The 24721-nt window shown below is 56.5% G+C and overlaps 1 protein-coding gene across 1 annotated transcript; it reads right to left on the bottom strand.

The window, feature by feature from the left end:
* Positions 1–13348: 13348 nt before the first annotated feature.
* On the bottom strand, positions 13349–23676 carry Efna2 (ephrin A2). The gene is made up of 4 exons (XM_005083318.4): positions 23157–23676; positions 15947–16260; positions 14727–14792; positions 13349–14546 (listed from the first exon to the last, which is right to left on the bottom strand). Exons 1-4 carry the CDS (start codon positions 23282–23284, stop codon positions 14425–14427), a joined length of 630 nt encoding a protein of 209 aa, XP_005083375.1. The 5' UTR covers positions 23285–23676; the 3' UTR covers positions 13349–14424.
* Between the last annotated feature and the right edge of the window lie 1045 nt (positions 23677–24721).

The raw sequence follows: 24721 nt of genomic DNA, 5'->3' as shown, positions 1-24721 counted from the left end.
CAGTCCATCCCCAGCCCAGCTTAGTCCAGGCATACTGGTGCACGCCCGTCACAGGAAGGTGGAGGCCAGCAGTGAGTTCCAGAGCAGCCTGGACTACATGAGACATTGATGAAGTTTTGTTGTTTTCGTTTGGGTTTCTGGAGGCAAGGTTTCATTGTGTAGCCCTTGCTATCCTAGAACTCCATCTGTAAATCAGGCTGAACTCAAACTCACAGAGATCCGCCTACCTCTGCCTCCTGAGTGCTGGGATTAAAGGCGTGCGCTGCCAACTCAACTCCTGGCTTGACCCTACTTTTTCTTTCTTCCTTAAAAATCTAACCCTAAACCAGGCATTGGTGGCACACGCCTTTAATCTCAGCACTTGAGTTTGAGACCAGCCTGGTCTACAGAGTGAGTTTCAGGACAGCCAAGCTACACAGAGAAACCCTGTCTTAAAAACAACAACAACAAAAATCTAACCCTAAAGAATAAATGTCCAGAGAAAAAGGCATACCGTCTAAGAAGTGTTATTGAGATTAGTATGTACAATACCATCCCCACCCAATTTTGTTTTTGTTTTTCGAGATAGAGTTTCTCTGTATTGCTTTGGAACCTGTCCTGAAACTCGCTTGGTACACCAGGCTGGTCTCAAACTCACAGAGATCCGCCTGCCTCTGCCTCTCAAGTTCTGGGACTAAAGGTGTGCACCACCAGTGCCTGGCGCAAACATATTTTTAAATGAAGAAAAGAGAGATGAGCCGGGCGTTGGTGGCGCACACCTTTAATCCCAGCACTTGGGAGGCAGAGACAGGCGGATCTCTGTGAGTTCAAGGCCAGCTTGGTCTACAAGAGTTAGTTCCAGGACAGCCTCCAAAGCCACAGAGAAACCCTGTCTCGAAAAACCAAAAAAAAAAAGAGAGAGAGATGATAAATAACCAGGTATGGTGGCAGACACATGTAATTCTAGCACTCTGGAGGCTGAGGCAGGAGGATGGCTGTAAGTTCTGAGCTCGCCCAAAGTACAGCATGTATCATAGAATGGAAAGAAAATGAAGACAAGGTAGGGAGTTTGTTGCTGCCGTGGACATTGCAATGGAACAGTGAATTCTGGCCACCGAAGTGTGGGGACTTGTGTCAGCGAGCTGCCCTGGACCGGATCCAGGTACCCAAGTAAGACATCAATGGGAACAGAGCAGGGTCCCGGAAGCAGAGGGACGTTTCTATGCCTGTGTCCCACTGCAGGGTGGGGTGTCACACATGGGCACTGGGATCGGGCCAGTGACTAAGGAGTGGAGTCCAGGCTTCCTCCCTGGTCACTGAAACATGACCCAGAAATTCACAGTTCATCAGCTTTGCTGGGGAGATGAAGGCTGGGGAGCTGGCTGGCGGGTCTGGTGTTTGCCCTGCAAGCATGAGGGTGAGTTTGAGTGACATGGGGCTGTAAGCTCCCCACTGGGGAGATGGAGTCAGGCTGGTGCTGGAGCTCACTTGCAGCCAGACCAGGGGAACCAGAAAATGCAGGGCTCAGGGGGAAGTGGAGGTTAGCTGGGCAGTAGTGGTGCATGCCTTTAATCCCAGCACTCGGGAGGCAGGGGCAGGTGGATCTCTGTGATTTCAAGGCCAGCCTGGTTTGCAGAGTGAGTTCCAGGACAGCCTCCAAAGCAAAACAGAGAAACCTTGTCTCAAAAAACCAAAATAAATAAATAAATAAATAAAATAAAACAACAACAACAAAAACAAAACAAAACAAAAAACCCAACAACAAAAAAACCCAACCAAACAGAAAAGTTTAAAATATATAAAATCAAGATAAGTCTTTGAAAAGGAGACATTAGACTCTAAAATGAACAAACACATATTCCTTCCTGTGATCTGATCTGTGTCCCCTGGCCAACAGGGCCTTGTCTAGAGATTCTGGCCCTGCGGGGCAGTATGGAAGCTCATGACTCTTGGCAATCCCCAAACTCCTAGCTGCTGCTGTGCTTGGGGGTCTGGAGGGCCTGAGCGGCAGTCTTCCTCTGAGAAGACTCCCTGCTGGGCCAGGGCTGGGGAACACACCCAGATGCACACTCGTGTAAGCGCTCTGCAATTACCCCTTTTCTTTTCCTAAAGTCAGACCCTGTCTTGCAGGGGCTGTCCTGACACCACAGATTTCACGGCCCTTTCATCACAGCTGCCTGAGGCTGGAAGGAGCCCAGCCCAGCTCACAAGGCCCCCTAAGCCCTCTGTATCCATCCCTACTACACCCCACGTTCTCGAAGTGGGAGCCTTCTCTCTCATTTCCTGTAACTTCAAAAGTGGCAATCCTATTACGGTGGGGGGGGGGAGCAGCCCGCTGGAACTCCATTTCTCCGCTGACCAAGGATGGGTGGTGACCCTGGAAACGTCCCATGTGGAGACTCCTCTGGTGACTCGCAAGGCTGTCTTCTGGCCTCCATGTGTGCACAGTCACACATGCAGAATGAACACACATGCAGAATGAACACACATGCAGAATGAACACATATGCCATGTATTCCATCCACCCCACTCTGGGACGTGACTGGCCACCAACAGGGTAGAACCTGACATTGCAGCCCTCGGCCCCAGCACTCAAAGGGTGACGCATGGGGGAGACCCCCTATGCAAAGCCTCGGGGGCAGGAACAACTTTGGCTTGATTCTACAGTGCAGTGGAGCTCTGGGGTCAGAAAGCAGGGATTACAGGTGGAGACATCTGTGTGCTAGCTACACAGAGGGGATCCCATAGGTGCTAATACTACTAGGAAACCCCTATGTGCTACTGACAAAGGGGACGCATACGTTCTAACACAGGGAAGAGAACGGGTGCTGATTACATAGAGGGGGGCCCAGATGTGATAATTATACAAGAGACCCTGCGGTTCCTTTCTGATGCCCCTTCCTCTCTTTCTCTCTTTCCAACATTTATTGAGAAATAAAGAGATAGCTCCCTGCAACTATAAGGGGTCTCAAAAGTGTGTTTCCATTGGCCAGGTTTCTGAGAGGGACCTATAGAAGGTGCCAAATGTTGTTAAACTGTCTAGGTTTACCCAGTAACAAGACCCAAACCATGACTCAATGATCCCACGTGGAGTTTTATTGGTGGACAGGAAAGGAAAGGGGATGTGAGAAGTAATCAACCTGTGCAGAGCTGAGAGAGAGAGATGATGATGATGATGATGATGATGATGATGATGATGATGATGAGAGTAAGACAAGAGTAAAAGAAAGAGAGCGTGAGCCGGCAGGGCTCAGTCCTTTAAAGGGGTCCTTCGCACCTGCGTGGTTCTCACGGAACTCTGGGCTGGCCAGAGCGCTGCCTGAGTGCATCCTGCCAGGGAACAGGGCAGGCCAGCGCAATGCCTGAACCTTTCATTCCCACCTTTATTTATGATTAAAAAGAGGTGGGGGCCGGGCGTTGGTGGCTCATGCCTTTAATCCCAGCACTTGGGAGGCAGAGGCAGGTGGATCTCTGTGAGTTCGAGGCCAGCCTGGTCTACAAGAGCTAGTTCCAGGACAGCCTCCAAAGCCACAGAGAAACCCTGTCCCAAAAAAAAAAAAAAAAAAAAAAGAACTCAACGTCCTTATTCCCTAACCTGCCACATCTAACACCCCCACCTCTTTTTTTTTTTTTTTTTTTTTTTTTGGTTTTTCGAGACAGGGTTTCTCTGTGGCTTTGGAGGCTGTCCTGGAACTAGCTCTTGTAGACCAGGCTGGTCTGGAACTCACAGAGATCCGCCTGTCTCTGCCTCCCAAGTGCTGGGATTAATGGCGTGCGCCACCAACGCCCGGCTGGACGTTGAGTTCTTAAGACTGCTTCCTGCTGACCTGGGGCGGTGACCATCTTTGGGGGAACCTGAGAAAGCTGGGGTGTTGCCATGTCCTGGGGTAGCTGGTTGCTCTGTCATGTGCAGTCCAGGCTGCATGGGACTCTGGAGCCTCTGTAGATCTGGCAAGATGTTAGCACCAAATAAATGTACGAATGATTGGATGAGGAAGTACCCATGGCTTTGGTCTCCCCTGGGGCTGTCTCTGTGCAGATCCAGCCCCTCTATCCCACACCCTCCACTGAGCACAGCACCCAGGCCTCCCTTGTCCTCGCTCAGCTCTGCCTCAGTTTCCCCATACAGCATGGATGCTGGCCATGCCAGGCTCAGCAGCGGTTGGGCTGGCAAAGGCTGTCAGGTGGGTGTCGTGGAGGGGCCTCTCTCAGGGCTGCTGTTCTGGAGGCTCCTTCAGTAGCTGGGTAGCTCACCGCCACCGCTGGGTCTCCATTGGCCTCTTCGCCCCACCTAGTGGCCGCTGGCGCTGCCGGCCACACACGGGCCAGGAGAGAGAGAGGACACGGCCTCTGTCCCACTTTCCTTCCAGACTCTTGTCTGGGAAACTGAGGCACTGAGCTTCTCCAGGGATATTCGTCCACTGTGGCCTCAGTTTCCCCCTTTGTAAAGTGGGTATACATCAGCAGATAGCTGTGTGGGCCCAGCAAGGTTGACTGCTGTCATTAATGTTGGCTGCTGACTGAAATGGAGTAATACCCTTACCAGCGAGCTTTACCACGCCCCATTCTCCCCTGCCACATGTTGCTGGCTCTCACCTCTAGCTCTGCTGACCCCTCTCTGAGAGCACTGAGCTCCTCCCTGCCTCTCAGGTGCTGCCTCAGGGCCTTTGCACGCACTGGCTGTTCCTACCTCCTTGAACAACTTTCCCTTCGGTTTCACAGTGAGGTTCCCACCGTTTCCCCCTGCACAAAATCAAGCATACTAGAGGCATATAGCAAGTACAGGAGGATGCTGGGCACTGGAGGCGCAGCCTTTAATCCCAGCACTCGGGAGGCAGAGGCAGGCGGATCTCTGAGTTCGAGGCCAGCCTGGTCTACAGAGCGAGTTCCAGGACAGCCAGAGCTACTAAGAGAAATCTTGTCACAAAATGAATAAATGAAGAAAATTTAAAGCTGTAAGATTGAGTGACAGCAATGCGGACTCTGGGACTGCCTGCCCAGGGAAACTGAGGCCCATGGCGTCTCAGCAACAGCAGCGCTCCCTGCCCTACTGTCCAGGGAAGCGTGAACCCACCTCCCCCCTTATTGCCCTACAGGGAAGGGTCTGACTTCAAAGCAGAGACCAGGCCAAATTGAAATTGATCGTGGGGAACAGCTCGTCAGGGTGGAACAGACATGAGACCGCCGGGGAGCACGGGGGCATCAGAGCATGCGAACGCTCCTGCCTGTGGTGGAGGAGCCGTGTGTGTGTGTGTGTGTGTGTGTGTGTGTGTGTGTGCGTGTGCGTGCGTGTGTGTGCGCTCGCGTGTGTGTGGCTAACGGAGGCCTCCCAGGACCCAGCCGGCAGGGAGCCGGGTATCTGCTGCTGGAAGAGGGGAGGGCACCCTCCCAGCCATTCACTCACTCCAGAGTTTAAGCAAATGATCCTCTGTGCGTGTGGCCCTGTGGCTCCCCAGGAGCCCTCTACCTTATTTGTGGGTTTTTATTTTAAATTATTTATTCATTTTTTAGATAGGGTTCCTCTGTGTGGCCCTGGCTGTCCTGGAACTCGCTCTCTAGACCAGGCTGGCCTCGAACTCACAGAGATCCTCCTGCCTCTGCCTCCCGAGTGCTGGGATTAAAGGCGTGCGCCACCAATGCCCGGCTCCACTCCTAGCTTTTTAAAAATGAGTGCAGTGTGTCCATGGAGGCCGGAAGGAGTGTCAGGTCCGTTGAAGCTGGCTCACAGGTGTTTCTGAGCCACCATGTGGCGCTGGAACTGAACCATGGTCCGCGGCTGTCCACGGAAGGAGCCATGGCAGAATCCACAGCAAAGGAGGCGGTCAGAGTGACAAGCTCTTTCTTTTAGGGTTTGCTTTGGGTTTTGTGACTGGGTTTCTCTGTGGCTTTGGAGGCTGTCCTGGCACTCGCTCTGTATACCAGGCTAGCTCGAACTCACAGGGATCCCCCTGCCTCGGCCACTGAGAGCTGGAATGAGAGGCGTGCGCCTACCTTGTCGTAGGGGAGGGTCTCCTCTCTCTGCTCAGGGTGACTTCTGAATTATTCCCGGCAGTGAGTGAGTGTGTGACACGGGGAACCCAGACCTCCAAGTCACCACGGTGACTCAGGGACGGCGAGCCACTGGGGCTGAGACTCTGGGCCGCCCTCCGTACCTCAGTTTCCCGGGCGGCCCCGAGCTCTGGCGACCAGGCACGTGGCCGAGGGGCGGCCATGGTCCCCGAGGGCCGGCAGGCGCTGACCCGGAAGCCTCCCCTCGGAGCCTGGGCGGCGGGTCGAGCCCCGGATCGTCTCCTGGGAGCCCTCTCGGGGGCCAGCTCCGACCCTGGGAATAGGGAGCCGGGGTCGGGGGGTCAGCCGCTCCATTCAGACTGTGAGCGGATCGGTTCTCCCTGCCATCACGGATTTCCCCGAACAAAAGCCGAGCCGAGGCGCGGCCGCGAGGACGGTCCGGGGCGCCGCGGCCCCGGGGACGTTCCCACAGCCTCCCCGCCCACGTGACCCGCGCGCCGCCCGCCGACGCGGGGAGAGGGACCCAGGGCGCCGGGGGCGGCGGGGAGACCCAGGCCCGGCCGGGGCCGCGCGGCCGCCCAGCGCCCGTGCGGACGGGGACCTCGGCCAAGCGACCGAGGACAAGGTCGCGCCGTGCACCCAGGCTCGGGCGGCGCACAAAGGCGGGCAGCCCGGGCCCGCGGGGGCGCGTTCCGCTCGTCAGCGCCTGTTCCACTTGAATCCACCCTGGACAGCCCAGAATAATCCCTCCCTGGGCCACCGCTGGGCCGTGACGACTTGAAGGGGGCCCGGTGGGCCTGATTGACAGCTGGGGGTGGGAAGGCAGGAGAGCCCAGAGCCCCCGACACCCTGAAGCCTCTCTCCACTCCCACCACCCCCACGGGCTGGGAACAGCATGGAGAGTCACGGTAGTGATGGTAGAGAAACCGAGTCACAGAGCCCGCCTAGGCCTGGACGCTGAGGTCATCCTGGAGGGGGTGCCCTGGGCCCCGCTGACTCCTGACAGTCACTCACCCCCCCTGTCCATTTTCTCTGCATCTGCAGGTGTCTGGGCTTGGGCCAGAAGTCAGGCCCCACAAGGGGCCCCGAGATAGAATCCTAATCAACTGACCTCAGTTTCCCCAGCCGTCCTCCAAGCAGCTCTTGAATGTGAAAGAGGGTCTACCCCTTCCAATTCACCATGTATCCAGTGAGGTAGGGACCCTCTGGAGGACGGTAGGTTGGTGACTTCATAGCCATGGTTGGATTGCGGGGGAGGAGGGAAAGGACAACACGATCTCACACACACACACACACACACACACACACACACACACACACACACTCCCGGGGAAGCCTTGGGGTCAGAGAATTCTGGGAGAAATACCAGAGCCATTAGAGATCAAAAACCCTTCAGCAGTCTCAGTAGGAGAAGCAGGGCAGGGCATGGTAACACACACCAGTTATGCCGGCTCTAAGAAGGAGGGTTGTTGTGAGTTCCTGGCCAGCCTGGACTTACAGAGGGAGACCTTGTCCCAAAAAAGACATAAATGTATGAGGCTAGCCTCTACAGAGCGAGTTCCAGGACAGACAGTCAAGACTACACAGAGAAACCTTGTCTCAGGAAATCCAAAATAATAATAGTAGTAGTAGTAACAATAAATGGAAAGGCTGTAGCTAGCCTGGCAATGCATGAAACCCTGGGTTCCATCCCCAGCACCCCATAAGCCAGGTTTGGTGACACACATGTCACGCCAGCACTTGGAAGGTTGAGGCAGGAGAATCAGGAGTTCAAGGTCATCTTCAGCTACATAGTGAGTTTGAGGCCAGCCTGGGTTACATAAGACCCTCTCTCAAAAAACAACCAAGCCAAACAACAACAACAAAATATAAAAGAAAAGAGAAATCCCACAAGAGACCTCTTTCCTCCCTCCCTGCTCCCTCCAGCCACCCACTCTGCAGTGTGTCCCCCTCTCCCTGTGACCTCGAGGCTATCCAGCTTCTGCCCTTCCCCATGGCCTTGGGGAAAGGACCTCCACAGCCAGTACTCATCCGTGATGGTTCCCACAGGACCCGAGGGGGCTCACAGCTATCCTTCTTCAGTGAGCCAACTCAGCACCCGGCCCTGGTGAGCACGAGCAGTAAGAGGTCTTTCACACACTTAGTACCAGGAAGGACCAGCAATAGCCCCACGGGAACACAGGGATGGGCCACATGGTCATAACTGGGGCCCAGGCGCCCTGACAGCAGAGCTCCTTGGGATTCCATGCAGCTCTGTGGGGTCGACCTTGATGGAAACCGACCGGGGAACAGCTAACAACACCCCTGACTGCCTTGGGGAAGGTGCTCCTGGAGGGACCTCTGCTCCCACAGTCTGGGCCTCAGTTTCCCCAGCCTTAAGATTAGCATCTTCAGTGAGAAAACGGATCTCCGGGGACGGCTCTGCCCCAAGCCCTCCAGAGCCCACCTCCCTGCCTCCCGTCTGCTAATCCCCCAGCAGCCTTGGTTTCCTCTCCCAGTGGCCTAATCCAGGGATTGTCCAGGTCATTAACATTGTACAGGGTTTTCAGAAAAGATTCGGTGGGCCCCAGAGCGGCCCTCTCTAGCGATTAGCTGATTCGTAATTGAAAAATCCCCTCCTGCCGCCCAGCCGCCCTCCACCCCTCTCCGCGGGCTCTGGGGCCAGGAGGACCCAGCAGTTGTGCAGGGGCCCCTTGGGGGCCTCCTTGGGCCTGCGTGAGCCAGGGGACAAACTGTGGCAGGTCCTGAGGGCTGTGATCTGCCTAATGCCTCCTTTCTCCGGGAGAACGTGGGACCCAGGAATCCTTACTCTGTCCCCCGTGGGGAGGTGGGAGGATGCGTGGGGGAAGGCTGGCAGGATAGAGCTGGGGACAGTCAGGGGGCCTTGAGAACAGGTGATGTCTCCGCGTCCTCTCCTGCTGTCCCCAGTGTTCACTGCCGGGTCTCCAACCAGGCAACTTAATTCTGCCTGTCGCCAGGATGTGGGCCAGGGTTATTTATCTGGTGTATATATGTATTTTAATTTAAAGATCTGCAGCCAGCACCACTGGCTCCCGTGGAGCCCCCTCCTCCCCACTTGTTACCAGCCCCATCCGTCTCCTGCCAAGGGGGAATGAACAATGGAAAAGGCGGCCAGTGCCTCGCGCCATCCCCGGCTGACTCAGTCTACCCATAAGGCTCCTGGGGACACTCAGTAAGTGTTCCTGGAAAGGGGTTGACTGTATTTGAGACACTAGGACCTCGTGGTGCAGACCCTGCCACACAGCTCACAAAGGAACCCTCCGCTACCTCAGCCGTCATTCTGACCAACAAAATGAAATTGGGTAGATGGGCAGGGCCGTGGTCCATAGTGGGTAGTTAAGGAAGGTGCTGGAAGTCAGGTTTATCTAGCTCCTAAAGGTGTGGCTTCTGCCTGGGTGTCGCCAGACATCTCTGTTCCTCAGTTTCCTGGCTGAGCCACCAGCCTGTTCATGTGTGATAAATGACACTAACATCACCCCAGTGTATGGGGACCCAGCTGTCATTGATACAGGGTAGGGGTGAATCAGATAGGACCTTAACTTTGGCAGGGACACACGCAGCCCCAATCCTACCAGGGCCACCAGCGGACTCTCCAAACACTCCAGACTCCCCCACTATCCCACAGGGACCCCAGGCCCCCATTTCTGCTGGAGAAATGACCCTTGAAGGCTGTCCCACACCACTGAGCTCCCCAAACTGGCCTGGAGGATCCCAGGGGCTAGGTGAGAGCTAGGATCCCCCCTGGCTGGCATCTCCAGGGCCCATCCCACCCACAAACCATTAACAGGGTGGGGCCTGGGGATGGTCCATTCTTCCTTAGTATAACTTTATACCTACTTTATAGTTATAAAGTAGGCTGGCCCAACAAGCATCAGAAACCGGACATAGTTTTGATTTGTTTTTGCTTTCTGAGACAGGGTTTCTCTGTGTAGCCCTGGCTGTCCTGGAAGTCACTCTGTAGACCAGGTTGGTCTTGAACTCACAGAGATCCGCCTGCCCCTGCCTCCCCAGTGCTGGGATTAAAGGCGTGCTGAAAGACTCTCTCATCCCCAGGAGTTAGGCCCACTGTGGGAGTGGGGCTGGGGTAGAAATTTAGCTCCCCAAATGCAGTGATGGAGAAAGGACAGTGGGCGCCAGCATTGCAGGGACGGGACCCTGAGTGTCTTGGCATCCTCATGCCTTACCCACCATCGTCTTGGTCCCATCCCATCGACCCATGGGACCCAAGAGAGGCCTCAGTTTCTCCATCTGCACGGGCTGTGGGGTGTCTCCACTGCCCAGCGTCCCCCACGCTGGCCACACTGCACATGAGGTCAAACGAACCTTCCCTCCTGGGCTTCTAGGCCTCCATTTTCCATGGATGGGGTCAGGAGAGTCTGGGGTGGACACTCCCTGGGGGACCCAGATGGGGTCCCTCCATCTCCCAGGCCGGTCTGCGAGCCAGTTAAGTGTATGAGGTGGAGGTGGGGGATCTCGGGACAGGGATTCTGATCCTAGCCAACCAGAGGGGTCCCAGGAGAGCGGATCCCACCAAGTCCGTGGTCCCCAGCCTAGAGTCCTCCCCCACCTCACCACCTCCCTGCCTGATGTCAGTAAAAGTAGAAACGCTTGTCAAGGCCTCTGTGGCATGGCTGGGTCTGGGAGCCCCAGAAGCTCGGTCCACCAGGGTTAGGGGTGTGGCTTCTCTCCCACACCTGCAGGAGGCCTCTGACTGAGCCCCAAGACCCACGCCTCTCAGACCACGCCCCTCCCATCCTACATCTAACCTCAGACCCCGCCTTCTCTCAAGAGGTCCAGCCCCTTAGGCTCCTGCCCCGGCTCCGCCCCCATAAGGCCCGCTCCCACCTTCTATTGCTGCTCACCTCCACCTGAGACCAGCACGCCCCACCCCGCCCACCCCCCCCACCCCGCCCCGAAGGAAAACTGAGGACCAGCGGGCTGCGGCCCCCAGGTCTGCGGGTGTCCTCACAGCTACCGGGGTAATTGTGCCTGGTTGATTTCCGCCTTGTGTCATCTCCCGTGATCTCCAGGCTGTGTCCGGGCGTCCCCCTGTAACCTGGCTTAGGGGCGGGATGTCCCAGCTGCATCAGGACAGTAGGAGCTCCAGCCAGGTGCCAAGATGGAGCAGGGCCTAGTCATGACAATGTATACAAGGAAGGCTCTGACCTTGACATGAGAGACAGCATTTTCTTTTTTTTTTTTTTAAAGATTTTATTTATTAATTACATATATACCAGATTGAATTGTAGATGGTTGTCAGCCACCATGTGGTTGCTGGGAATTGAACTCAAGACCTCTGGAAGAGCAGTCAGTGCTCTTAACCTCTGAGCCATCTCTCCAGCCCCCCGAGACAGCATTTTCTATTTACTCGTTTTAACTTCTTAATTTTTTTCACTCGAAGGTCTATTGTTTTGGGTTCCTCTTGCTATGTAGTCAAGACTGATCTCCAACTCCATCCCCCTGTCTCAGCCTCTCCAGTGCAATTTGTATTTGACACTCCTTTATTCTTTCTTTTTGCTCCTGTAGCTTAATTTGCATAAATATATACGACATTTATTCAGTCAGTCAACGGACATTGATTGAGTGCCCACTGTGTACCAAGCGCATTCTAGGTGGCAGACACAGGCAGGGATTAAGACAGCCCTGGATCTTCACCCTCGGGGCAGAGGTCTAAAGATGAAAAGAAAGGAAAGAAAATTCTAGACAAAGGAGCACTAGTTACATAAAAAAAAAAAATCAAGCAGGACGTGGCACACCTGCCATCCCAGCACTTGGGAGGAGGGTCTGGAGTTCAAGGTCATCCTGGGCTACATAGCACGGGCAGCCTGGGCTATGTGAGACCTTGTCTTAAAAAAAAAGAAAAAAAGGCATGCACAGCTTTCACTTGGGGGATTGGGAGGAGATGGACGCTGCTTTCTGTTGAGAACTGAGGGGCCAGAGCCATCATCAGGGCCCCTGGGTACCTCGAGCCGTGCTGTCCTCCACGCCGCCACCCCCTGCCCATGGCAGCTACCGAGGCGGCAGTAAATGGCCGCGGGAGAGAGATTGCTTCTCTCTGGAAGCTTTGGGTGGAAAAGATGCAGTCACAGGACTAGCATACCGATGCCACCACAGCTCTGGACTGCAGGGCTCCGCCTGGGGTGGGGTGCACCGGATGGGGACGTCACAGCTCAGGGAGCCTGGCGTGGATGTGCTGAGTGTCCGGCCTTAGGTGCACCAGCACCGTCCCAGGCTGGACAGCGGCATGAGCAGCCGGCTCTAGGCTTCATCTGCGCCACTTGGATGGCTGTGTCCAGGTCCCAGCCTCCAGCTTTTCCCATGGATCCTGGGGCCTGAACGTGGGTCCTCAGTGTGCCGCGGGCTTACCCACCAAGTCATCGCTGGGGCCCTCAGTCTTTTCTCCTCCCTTCTACGGAGGCTTACACTGTAGCCCAGGCTGGCCTTCGACCCAGAGATCCTCCTGCCTCTACCTCCTGAGTGCTGGCCACCAACCCTGACTCATTGCTGGAGTCATTTCTCTACCGCCCACCGACTGCCGCAGCCGCAGCACCCTGGTCCGGGTGGGGGTGTCTGGATGGGGGTGCTTCTGAGCTCATGCTCAGTGCAGCCATGCCTCCCCAAAGCAGTGTCTGCCGGTTGGCCCGCCTTCTGCTAGGCAGGGCTGGCTGGGACACAAGGCCCTTTGTATGGTGCACTGGCCTCATTAGGACGCAGCCCCCGTTGCAGGGCCCAGCGCGACTGAATTAATGGGCTCGGAGTGTTGCCTCTCAGCTAATTGTGCCCGAATGCAGTCGCCGACGGCAAGGGGCCACCAACGGGATCCCAGGTCCTCTGTCAGGTCACCTGTCACCAACAACTGTTGGCAATCCCAAGTGGAGCTGAGTTGGGGAACCCCGGGCCTCCCTTCCCAACAAAGAGACAGATGAACATCACCATGGCTCCCACACACCCGAGTCACACGGGGAAACTGAGTCACATAAATGTAGCCTGGTGATGGAGATGTGTGCGTGCGTGTGCACACACACCTGTGTGTAGAGGTCAGAGGCCGTCTCAGTGTCAGGCTCCCCCCACCCTGGAGAGGCAGTCTTTTGTTTGCCTGTGTACACCAAGCTTGGTCCTCCACCTCTCTGTGCGGCCGTGACAGGCGAGCACCATCAGGCCAGGCTTTTCTCAGAGAATCAGGGTGATCCCTAGGAAGCTGGGCTCCTACCTGCAGATGCCCCAGTACCCTGAGATCAGACAGGAAGCAGCAGGGTCTGTGTCCCCAAGCAAGGGATCCACAGAGCCCCCACAACTGTCCCAAATTCTTACACGCCCCTAACAGAGGGAGACCCACACCTTACAGATTGACCATTTTATTATAAAAAATACAGACTTCAAAGCTGATTGATGAGGGGGCAGGGCCACCCATCCTCCTGGCCCCCCCTACAAAAGCCCCCCAGCCACCCCTTGCCATGGCGGCCATCCACAATATATATTTATATAGAATAGATATAAAACAGAGAGAGGAAAGGTGGGTAGAAACCCGTAGAAACGTGTGTGGCCAGTTTCACTGGGTCCTGCGCTCTTCCGGTATTTTTGGTAGGTAGCTCCCTTCCTTTTCAGTCCGTCCTTTTTTTTTTCCTTACAAACATTACTAGGTCATGTGATCGAGGGGGAGGGCTCCAATGGACAAGGACAAAAAATGAGTTTATTGCGAAGTGTTGTTTCTATCCTAAAAAGTCCACCCCACTTCTCCCCAACCAAAATAAAAGTCCCTTCGAATTGAAGGTCTGGAAAAAATTTTTTTAAAAGAACGTCCATTCTGTCCTGAAGAATACATTAAAATAAATCACAGTACACATTTGCTGGCTTCTATTTACAGAAATAAAACGTCTCCCAGGCCCTGGAGCCGGTTGTGCCTGGTGGAGGGGCCTGGGTGGCGGGGTGGATCGCAGGGCTGAAGGGCTGAGATGCTGAGGAGGGCTCCGCAGAGGCTGCCAGAGGGGGCCGAGCCCCCGGCGCCCCAGCGAGAGGCTGGCACCATGCACCCTCTGGGTCAGACAAGTCTGTGGCGGGCTCCATCTGGACCCAGATAGCGGCACAGGGAGGAGTGGCTGGAGATCCTTGGCCCACTCACCCTGCTGGCTTGTCCCAATGTCACCACCAATATCAGGGAATAAATTAAAAGACGGCACTCAAGTCTTCCAGAACTAAACCAACGCTGGGAGGCCTTGAGCTCCCTGACAGCCACGGAGAAAGTGGCTCAGCTGGGTCTCCTCCTCGGGCATCGGACCCGCGGTGGGTGGGCGGCCTCCTCTGTTGGGACAGCACCATGAAAGAGAAGCAGCAAGAATTTTTGTCTCAGAGGTGGCCGAGGTGGGTCCGAGGGACGAGTCGGGAGGTCCGGGTGGGGCTGATGTCCTTGTCCTGACACTAGGAGCCCAGGAGAGTCCACAATACGGGGACCGTGGTAAGGAAGAGGTGGCAGCCGCCCAGGCCACTGCAGGAGCTGTTACTGGTGAAGATGGGCTCCGGCGCCTCGTACAGGGTCTCATCTGTGGGGACACAGGCCACAAAGCCGTCAGCCAGGTTGCATTGGGCTGGGCACTCTCCAAGGTCCCAGGCTTGGGGGGGCTGGGACGGGACTCTGTGACGCCCAGTTCTTTGGACCACTTATAGGGTCAAAGGCGGGGTGAGGGGACCTGGGTGCTTCCCATGCCCTTAAAGACACTCACTGGTTGGACGCACGTAGACTTTCAGCCTCAGGCAGGGCCGGTCCACGAGGTTGGGCGGCGTGGCAGCTGGAAGAGAGGGCGACCTCCTGGGGGCTCCATGCTCCCTTCTCCACACTGCTGACCCAACCCATAAAACTCCTCACCATGTGTCAAAACCCAAGACACAATGCCCTAGGTGTTCTGGAAGTCTCTTCTGTTTCCTCCATCCAAGCCTGACTCCAAAGGCTGAGTTATGTTTCACCCAGTGACAAGGTGAGCTTTCATTTATTTTACTCCTTTATTGATTTGAGACAGGGCCTCCTTTTGCAGCCCTGGCTGTCCTGGAACTCTTTTAGACCAAGCTAGCTGGAAACTCACTGAGCTCCCCTTGGCTCTGCCTCCCAGTGCTGGGATTAAAGGCGTGGAAACAAAGGGCCGAGGAGGTCAGGTGGCTCAGTGGGTACAGCAAGTACGGGCGCCGGATTTGGACCCACGGCACACGCACGCAGGGAGGGGCCTGGCTCACTGCCACACTCCCGGCCCAGTGAGAGACACTGAAAACAGGGAGGACGGCGCAGCGCCAGCCTCCGGGCGCCTGGGCATGGACATTAACACAAAAACATACACAACTCATACCTCATACCTGAGTGTGCACACGGCCGTCCTGGCAGAGGTGGAGGGACAGGGTTCAAGGTCCTCCTCAGCTCCCTGTGGAGTTTGAGGCTATCCTGGGCTATTGAGGGTGGCTCCCGGCAGCTGGCATGGGAGCCTGGACTGGGGAGACCTGGAGCCCTTACTCTTGGTGTGGGGACACCAGCTCAGCCACCGGCACCCATCCCCAAGCTGGGACGGGAAGATTAAAAGGCACTAAGTAAAAATTAACACTTGTCTCGGAGATGGAAGGAACCATTACGCTCGTTATCTTTCTAGGATTCCCAATCGGAAAAGAAAAATAACGTTTTTTTCTCATATTCCAGGATTTCATTGTAAACACCTCCTGCCCACCCCCTCCCACTTCTCTGAATTAAAAGCAGAAAGAAGAAATGGGGTTTGGTGCGTTTAATTTGACACAGCGGGGAGCCCCTGCTCCCCACTGGGCTCTCTTGGGAGACAGTTCAGAAATGGGGGTCCCTCCCTCTCGTCCTCCTCCTCCTCCCAGGGTCGTGGGTCGGTGGGGTTGGACAAAGTCGGGAGGGCTCTGTCTGCCTCATTTTCCCCACGTGCTAGCCTAGGCTACTCACAGATGTAGTAGTACTCGTGGCCGGGACGGAACTCAAAGCCCAGGGAAAAGGGGGTGAAGAGTTGGAACTTCTCTGAGAACTTGAGGGGCCCCCCGGGTGCTGCGGGCCGGTTGCATTCCCAGCGCTTGAAGCCTCGGTGCCGGTGGTCGCAGGACGCATGACCCTCGCCGTTCACCATGTACAGGATGTACCGCTCCATGCGCTCGGCCGGGGGCAGCGGGGCCCCGTAGTGCGGGCAGTAGATGTCCAGATAGTCATTGATGCTTACCTCCACCGTGTAGCCGCCACCGTCTCCCAGGGTGCCCACCTGAAACCTGCAGGGGGAGGGCTGGTCAGCAGACAGCGCCGAGACAGACTGGCAAGGTCCCCATCCCCGCCACCCCTGCCCGGCACCAACTTCAGCCTCGGTTTCCCTGCAGGGAGGCAGGGTTGGAAGGGAAGGGCACCCGATCCCCTCCTGGCCTCCTGCAGGGTTGAACCATCTTGCAGGCACCTAGAGATCAAGTGAGTCGTCTACACTGGATGACCCTAGGGTGTTCCTTGCCATCTTCTTACAACTTCTTGAGACAGAATCTCTTGTAACCCAGGCTGGCTTTGAACTCCCAAAGTAGCCGAGGATAACCTCGAACTCCCAATCCTCTTGCCCCCACCTTCCTGACTCTGGGGATGAGGGACAGCCACAGTGCTGCACAATCTCTCTCTCTTTCGGGTTCCCTGGCTCCCAGCCAATCGAATTTCCCCCACCCCAGCCCTGCCTTCAGCCTCAGCCCAGGCAATCACCCTGCCGGCCCCAACTGTCCTCTGGGGGGACCGGCCTGACCCAGCTGTGTCATAGAGGACAGAGGTTAGCCTGTGGGGTTGGACAGCAGTTCCCTCCCATCTCTGCCTCAGGCTATGGCAGCAGGAACCCTCAGATCTCCCCGAGCGTCCCCCGGGGTCCCTGTCATGTAGAGGCTGCCAGCCGAGAGGGGCAGAGGGGGCCCTGTGAGAACCTTTATTAGCATATAAAAGCCTGGTAGCTAGGAGTGGGAGGGACTGCCTGAGGCTCCTTCACCTCCCAGTACAGCTGGGGAAACTGAGGCCTAGCTCCCTACAGGGAGGTGCATCCTGGAGGGGGGTCACTGCACAGCACTGCGGTGGCTGACGGTCCTGGGGCTCAAGGTCATCTTCAGCCACACAGACAGCCCAGGGCTAGCCTGGGCTACAGGAGACCCCATCAAGAACCATAGCAGGGAAGGCTACTCTTGCTGCTCCCAGGCTTCTGCCCCAGCAGCCGAGAGGCCGGAGCGTAAAACACGCACACCGCATGGCTCAACCGTGGACTCGACAGACTCTTTTTTTTTTTTTCCGAGACTGGGTTTCTCTGTGGCTTTGGAGGCTGCACTGGAATTAGTTCTTGTAAACCAGCCTGGCCTCAAACTCACAGAGACCTGCCTGCCTCTGCCTCCCGAGTGCTGGGATTAAAGGCTGCGCCACTCCGCCTGGCTTTGGCAGATTCTTGGAACCCCAGTTTCCCACACATTCAGGCGTAATCCTCGGCAACAGGAGAGGTATATCCACTGTGTATCCCCCATGGCGGGTGACAGGTTCCAAGGGAACCTGCAGGGCATCTCTCTCAGTCTGCACCTTAGCGTTTGGAGCCCCTCCCCCCACACCACCACACCTGCTGTGGGTGTTGGTATCAAACTCGGGTCCTGATGCTCCCGAGGCACTTTATCTAGAGAGCCATCTCCCCAGATTTTCTCGTCCGTTTGTCTGCACATGCAGATAAGGACGCTACCTCCCCCCTTGTTCCTGAGACAGGGCCCTAAGACAGTACTGGGTTACAGAGGCTCAGAGACAGGCCCAGCCTTTCTATGGGTTCTGGGGATTTGAACTTGGGTCTTCCTGTGTGAACAGCAAACTGTCTTACCCACTCAGATGCCCCTCAACACTCACTGCTCGCGGACTAAACGGACTAACAGAATTACAGACAGTGGGCCTCAGGAGACCATAGAAAAAAATCTGCCAACTCACGGTCTCCCCAGATCTGCGCCAGCTGCTCTGAATAAAAACCAGACCCCAGACTCAGAGGTCCAACACCATCCATCTTTCCCTGGCACCTCAACAGGACCCGTGGTCTCTCCGGACGCAACTCCTTGGTCCCGCGTCCCTGGCTCGCCCACTCCATAGTCCCGTCTCCTCCTGAGGGACTTTGCACATGCCCAGAGCAGTCCTTCGGCCCTGGGGCACCTGCCATTAACCACAGCTGTTTTCTGTGTCCTGTTCTGCAACTGTGGCCAGCCCAGACCCCGCATACAGTGGTGCTCAATCGATGCTTGTTGCTTGAACAAGTGAATTTTGTAAAAGCCTTTGGGATCATCAGGGAGCAGCTCCAGGGTGGGCGGGGTGAGGACTCCAGGGGCACCCCTACCGTATCGTATTCTGTGAAGTGTTCCACTTTTTCTCTCTCTTTGGCTCTAAATTTGCACCAGTCTTGCTGTGTTGGCATTCCTGGTTCCAAGCAGATGAGTAGCCAGGAGCCAGCACCGTACCCTTGCACTGGCTGGTGTCTGCAAGGGTGTTGGGAAAGGGGGGCCCACCCCTAAAACAAAACCTGAATCTTCCCACTGTCTAGAGACATAGAAAAGCAGGCAGAGGGCGGGAGACCCATTCACTAAGGGGTTAATGACCGCCCAGAGACCTCTCACACTGAGTGAGGCCTTGGTCTTGCCAGCTCCTCTCCTGGGGACCCAGGTGAGAGGCACATGGGGACCCATAGTCCAGCAGGAACCATGACTATCCAGTGTTCACTTTAGACACAACGACACAGGGAGAGGTCTTAGAGACCATATTGGGATGATGCTGGCATGTCTCCTGCCCACGAGGACAACACACAGGGACCCATGAGGTCTCCTGCAAACCCGCAAGGACAGGTGCTGGGTGCCAGAGGCCTGCAAGAGAGACTAGGGGTCAAACCTGCATGCCTGCATGAAGAGACACGGCCTCATGTAGCCCAGGCTGGTCTCGAACTCGCTCTAGTTGAAGATGACCCTGCACTCCCTTCCACCACTTCTCCAGGGTTGGGATGGTGGGCCTTCACCGTCACGCGTGGTTTCCATGGCTCCAGGACGGAACCCAGGGCTTTCTGTCCACTGGGAGGGCTCTTCCCGCTGAGCCCAGACCCAGACCTTTTACTTGTTTGTTTGTTTATTTGGAAGCAAGGTTTCATGTAGGTCAGGCTAGTCTGAACTTACAGCAATCCCTCTGCCTCAGCTTCATGCCCAGTTAGCAGATGGCTCCTTCTGGGTCATCCGCTACCAAAGGCACTCATCTTCTCTCTGGCAGTGGCCTCAGTTTCCCTCTGAGCACCTCGAGCGCCTCTTCATTCTTCAGATCCACACAGGTGCTCAATAGTTCTCCACTCCCCTAAGGTCTGCCAAGCACCAAGCCTTCAGATCCAAACCCTCTGGCCCTTGCCTAGCACTCCGAGCACCCTAGTCTTGGAGGACAATCTCTCTCTTTTTGTTTTTAGAGACAGGGTTTCTCTGTGTAGCCCTGACTGTCCTGGAACTCGCTCTGTAGACCAGGCTGATCTCAAACTCACGGAGATCCACCTGCCTCTGCCTCGGCTGGCGTTAAAGGCGTGCGCCACCACTGCCTGGTGGAGCACAATCTCTTGCAAAACACAAAGACTAACACATGACCAGGTCCTCTTCAGGCAGAGTGAGGCTGGCAGAGCCAGAGACAGGATCCAGCCACACTCTGCTACAGAGAAGGCACCTGCCTCAGACATCAGGCCTGGGCCAGTGAGTGACAGACAGCATTACTGCCCACATGGAGGTCACCTGGCAGGCGACACCAGATAGCCCCATTCCTAGAGCCTGGCCAGGCTCAGCAATGTCTCAGAGGCAGGTGATATCTGGAGGCAATGGGCATCTCGTGTGACATTTGCTTTGGATCCTCATGGCCTGTCTGCAGGGACGACCGGCAACTGGTAAGGCCGCTTCTGTGGGCGACCCCGGGTGGACAGAGCTGTCCCCACAGTAGCCCTCGGCACACACCACACAGCCGGACACACATGGGTGAGGCTCACATCCCGACACAGACCTGTGTGTGCACCCGTACTCTAGCCTGCGCATACACGCTCCCTTGCACAATTACCCATACACATGCACACGTGAAATCACCCCAGCTGTATCACACACACACATGCACACGTGAAATCACCCCAGCTGTATCACACACACACACACACATGCACACATGAAACCACCCCAGCTGTATCACACACACACACACATGCACACGTGAAATCACCCCAGCTGTATCACACACACACACACACATGCACACATGAAATCACCCCAGCTGTATCACACACACACACACATGCACACGTGAAATCACCCCAGCTGTATCACACACACACACACATGCACACGTGAAATCACCCCAGCTGTATCACACACACACACACATGCACACGTGAAATCACCCCAGCTGTCTCACACACACACACACACACGCACACGTGAAATCACCCCAGCTGTATCACACACACACACATGCACACGTGAAATCACCCCAGCTGTATCACACACACACACACACGCACATGTGAAATCACCCCAGCTGTATCACACACACACGCATATGCACACGTGAAATCACCCCAGCTGTATCACACACACACACATGCACACGTGAAATCACCCCAGCTGTCTCACACACACACACACGCACATGTGAAATCACCCCAGCTGTATCACACACACACGCACATGCACATGCACACGTGAAATCACCCCAGCTGTATCACATACACACACACTGCGGCAGCTAGCTCCATGCAGACACATATCCCGGGTTCCCCCGTTGCTGAGAACACGCAGACACATGCAAAGCCACAGGCCACTGCAGACTCTGTGAACACAGGTGCAGGAGCTGCTGGACAAAAGCCACGAGCCGCAGCTAGGCCACGGAACGGCTGAGTGGTTCATGCCCAGGGTGGGGTGTCCCGGCAAGCCCCGGCAAGCAGGAGACCGCTAGAAACAGGTCTAGAGACCCCCAGAGGTCAGGGCAGGTGTCCAGCAAGTGGGACGGGGGCTTTTGGGGGTGCCTGGGCAATTGGGTGCAGGGATCCATCCATAAGCCCCATTGTGGGTGTCCAGGCTTCCCTGAAAAGCCACTGCCATCAGGAAACCATCACATGACCACCTTTGGGCAGGTATGACTGGCCGGGTAGCAGAGAGCGTGGCTGGTGTGTGTGTGGGTGTGTGTGTCCGTGTCCTCCTAGACACACAAGTGTCATGTCCTACGTGGACATGGGTACTCTGGGACAGGTCTGCCCCTCCCCCACTTCTGTTCAGTGTCTTTTGTGTGTGACCCACACTCGTGCTCAGGGTCCCAGCGCCCCCTCAGTGCCTCTGTCTTATTCAGCCCCCAATCCTGTGTCACACGCCAGGCTGGGATGTCCATCTTGCCAGCTCCCCAGACTGTACCCCCAAACCAAGTCCCCTCGGATGCCAGCCTGAAATTGTTCCTGTGCAAACCACCCATCAACCCCCGTTGAATGTTAAGACCCTACAGCAGTGGAGACCCCCACTTGCTGTGTCAATGACAAGGCTTTGGAACACGGCGATTATCTGTCCTCAGGCCCGGCTGTGGGATGCCCAGCAGGGTCACCCACAGAAAAGAACCCGAGGAATAGAGAGGGATCCCCGAGAATCTCTACACACACACACACACACACTCTCTCTCTCTCTCTGTCTCTCTCGGGTTGGCTCTGTGACCCCTCTAGCTGGCTATCCCTCGGGCAGCCTGTCCCAACACACAGCAACAGGAGGTGGCCAGCCTGAACTGGACCCTGGTGGCGATGGCGGATACCTCTTTCCTTCCTGAGCCAGGGTTCCAGCCTGCAGCCCTGTGTCCCCATGGTAAGTGGGGACATCAGGGGCAGCCATGACCCCTTCTCTTCGTCCCCATGTCTCCTCCATTCTCTTGTTTTTTGCCAGACAAAGGACAGACTACGCTGGGGACAGAGACACTCTGCAAGCTAAAACCAGAAAACTTAGGCCAAGGAAGCGCAGTTCACCCGGCTCCCTGCGCGGCCACTGAGTCTTAATCAAACCCACATGTGACCAGCATAGCGGGCAGGCGTGGAGGGGGGGCCCCGCGGGGTCCTGCAAGGCCCCGAGGTTCCTGCCCTCAGCCCTAGGGGACCAGACCCCACAGTCCTGCCCTGATGGCAGGGGACAGTCAGGGAGCTCCCACCCCCATGGAGAGACACTGGTGGTCCTCGTCCCACAGCCTTTATGGAACTTTCCATGCTTGGATCAAGAGGGCATCCTGGTTGATGCAGCCGGATTAGTTCCTCACCGACCAGCACTACACTGCACCCAAGTCTCAAAAAGCCCAAAGCCGGTCTCCAGAAAACCCTCTAGACGACACCCACCTCTGAGACCCTGTAATAACGCAGAAGGCTCTACACTGCTCGGGATGTGGTCAGTGGCCACCAAACTTTTCTCGCTCAGCCTGTAACCGAGGTTTCTGCTGTGTCCCTGCTTCTACTCGGTGTCTGGCAGGGTCTGACCCACAGGGTGCCTCTGCTGGGCGTGGCAGCCTGGGCACTCAGCCGCCAGGGTCTCCAGTCCCAGCTCCTAGTCTCTGGCCATGACCTTGAGGCAGCACCTCCTTGCACCCCCTCCTGCACCCCAGTTTCCCCAGCAGCTAAAAAACGTGGAAAACAATATGCCCAGGTTGCACCCCTCAAACTGACCTCTCCCTCTTTGGTGCCTGGGGTCCCCCCTGTTCCTCTAAAGTGTCTGGGGAATTGGAGCACCCCTTGGAGCGAACGGAGGGGTAGAGAGGGGACGTTACAACTTCCCAAGTTCATCCGGGGACCCATAGATAGGACTCTCGGAACCTGTCCCAAAAGATCTGCGTCCGTGGATTCCCCAGGTGTAAGGGAAGTCCCCAGGGATCTCCACCAAATTCTCAGCCCTCCAGGATGCTCCCTCCTCCAAGAGGCCAGGGGTTCAAGGGTGTCTCCCCCGTGCAAGTCCAGCGAAGGAACTCCAGCGTCTGAGGGTGCAGAGGGCTTCCCCTGAAGTCCAGGAGCCCTGGAGGGAATACTAGGCACCCCTGAAGTTCAGGGGGAGGTCCGTGCGCTGCAATCCCCAGGACTGGGGCCTCTTGGGGTCCCCGGGGGTTCCCCCTCCGAGCTCACCTGGGGTTGCTGCGGTTCCAGTAGACTGCGTAGCGGTCAGCGTTGGCGCGGGCCGGATCTTCGTTGCGCGTCCGCAGCGGCAGCAGCAGCAGCAGCAGCGGCAGCAGCGGGCGCTGCGCGGGCGCCATGGCCCCGGTGCTGCCGCCGCGCTCGCTCGCTCGCTCGCTCTCCGGCCGCCGCCTGGCCCCGCCGTCTCCGCCTCCGCCTCCGCCGCCGAGCGGGCGGAGCACCGCGCGCTTGGAGATCCCGCCGCCCCGCCTCTGCGCGGCCCCCGCCGGAGACCGCGGGCGCCGAGAAACCAGGCGGCGGGAGGCGGTCGCGGCGCGGGACAGATGCCCGGGACTGTGCACTGCGCAAGGCGCTCTCCCGGGCTCCCCGGGCGCGGGGGCTCCCCTCGCCTTTGTCCCCGCTGGAGCGCCTTGGAGGGTCGCGGGCGCCCCCTCCCGCCGCGCCCCGGACCCTCCAAGCCTCAGCCGAGCCCCGCCCCGGCCTGACTCGCGCAGACTCTGCCGCGGATCCCTAGGGTCCCGCCCCCGCCACCCGCATCGGGAAGGGAACCCCCAGAGCGCGCGCCGGACCCTCTGCGGCCCCGCCCTGTGCCAACTGGAGCTAAGGGCCGGTCTGCGCCGCGCCTGGCATCTCAGCACTCGGGACGCTGAGGCAGGAGGGTTGCTGCGAGTTCTAGGCCAGCCTAGGCTGTAGAGTGAGACCTGCCTCAAAAAAAAAAAAAAAAAAAAAAAAGAAAAAAGAAAGAAAAAAGTCGTAGGCCAGATGTGGTGGTGCAGGTCTGTTCTCCCAGCACTCAGGACGCTGAGGCAGGAGGACCCGACATTCAAGGTCATCCTCCGCTACATAGAGGAGAGTTCGAGGTCAGCCTGAGGAAACCCTGTATCAGAAAAAAAAGCTGAAGTTCAAGTCACCCGGCCTAGCTTTCCATCCTCTGGGAGTCCCTTCCAGAACTCTGGGAACTGTGTTTCGCTGCCCCCATCACAAGGTGTTCTTGGGGGAGGGCATAGCCACCACACCGAGCAGTTTGTTTGGTTTTCATTTGCTGGGTCTAGAGCAAGGCGTGCAGGACCCCAGAGCACATGGATTCTTTTTTTTTTTTTTTTTTTTTTTTGAGACAGGGTTTCTCTGTGGCCTGGAACTAGCTCTTGTAGACCAGGCTGGCCTCGAACTCACAGAGATCCGCCCAGAGCACATGGATTCTAACAGGTTCCTCTGTACACGGACTGGAGGACTCTAAAGATAGGCAATGTTACTTGGGCAAGAAAGGCCAGGATGCCGGGCGGTGGTGGCGCACGCCTTTAATCCCAGCACTCGGGAGGCAGAGGCAGGTGGATCTCTGTGAGTTCGAGGCCAGCCTGGTCTACAAAGTGAGTTCCAGGACAGCATCTAATGCCACAGAGAAACCCTGTCTCGAAAAACCAAAAAAAAAAAAAAAAAAAAAAAAAAAAGGCCAGGATGGAATAGAACTCATGTATGTGCCTTTTGTGACAAGTTTCCAAGCCCCATCCTCCCAACACACACACACACACACACACACACACACACACACACACACC

This window comes from Mesocricetus auratus, unplaced genomic scaffold, assembly GCF_017639785.1.
Source record: "Mesocricetus auratus isolate SY011 unplaced genomic scaffold, BCM_Maur_2.0 Super-Scaffold_100676, whole genome shotgun sequence".
Lineage (NCBI taxonomy): Eukaryota > Metazoa > Chordata > Mammalia > Rodentia > Cricetidae > Mesocricetus > Mesocricetus auratus.
This window is presented reverse-complemented; position numbering and strand designations above follow the sequence as displayed.

Excerpts from the sequence above, each read along its gene's own strand:
- Efna2 (XM_005083318.4), bottom strand. The coding sequence starts at position 23,284 with ATGGCGCCCGCGCAGCGCCCGCTGCTGCCGCTGCTGCTGCTGCTGCTG. Across the intron at positions 16,261-23,156 it reads TGGAACCGCAGCAACCCCAG|GTTTCAGGTGGGCACCCTGG; the intron begins GTGAGCTCGGAG and ends CTCCCCCTGCAG. Across the intron at positions 14,793-15,946 it reads CCACGAGTACTACTACATCT|CTGCCACGCCGCCCAACCTC; the intron begins GTGAGTAGCCTA and ends CCTCTCTTCCAG.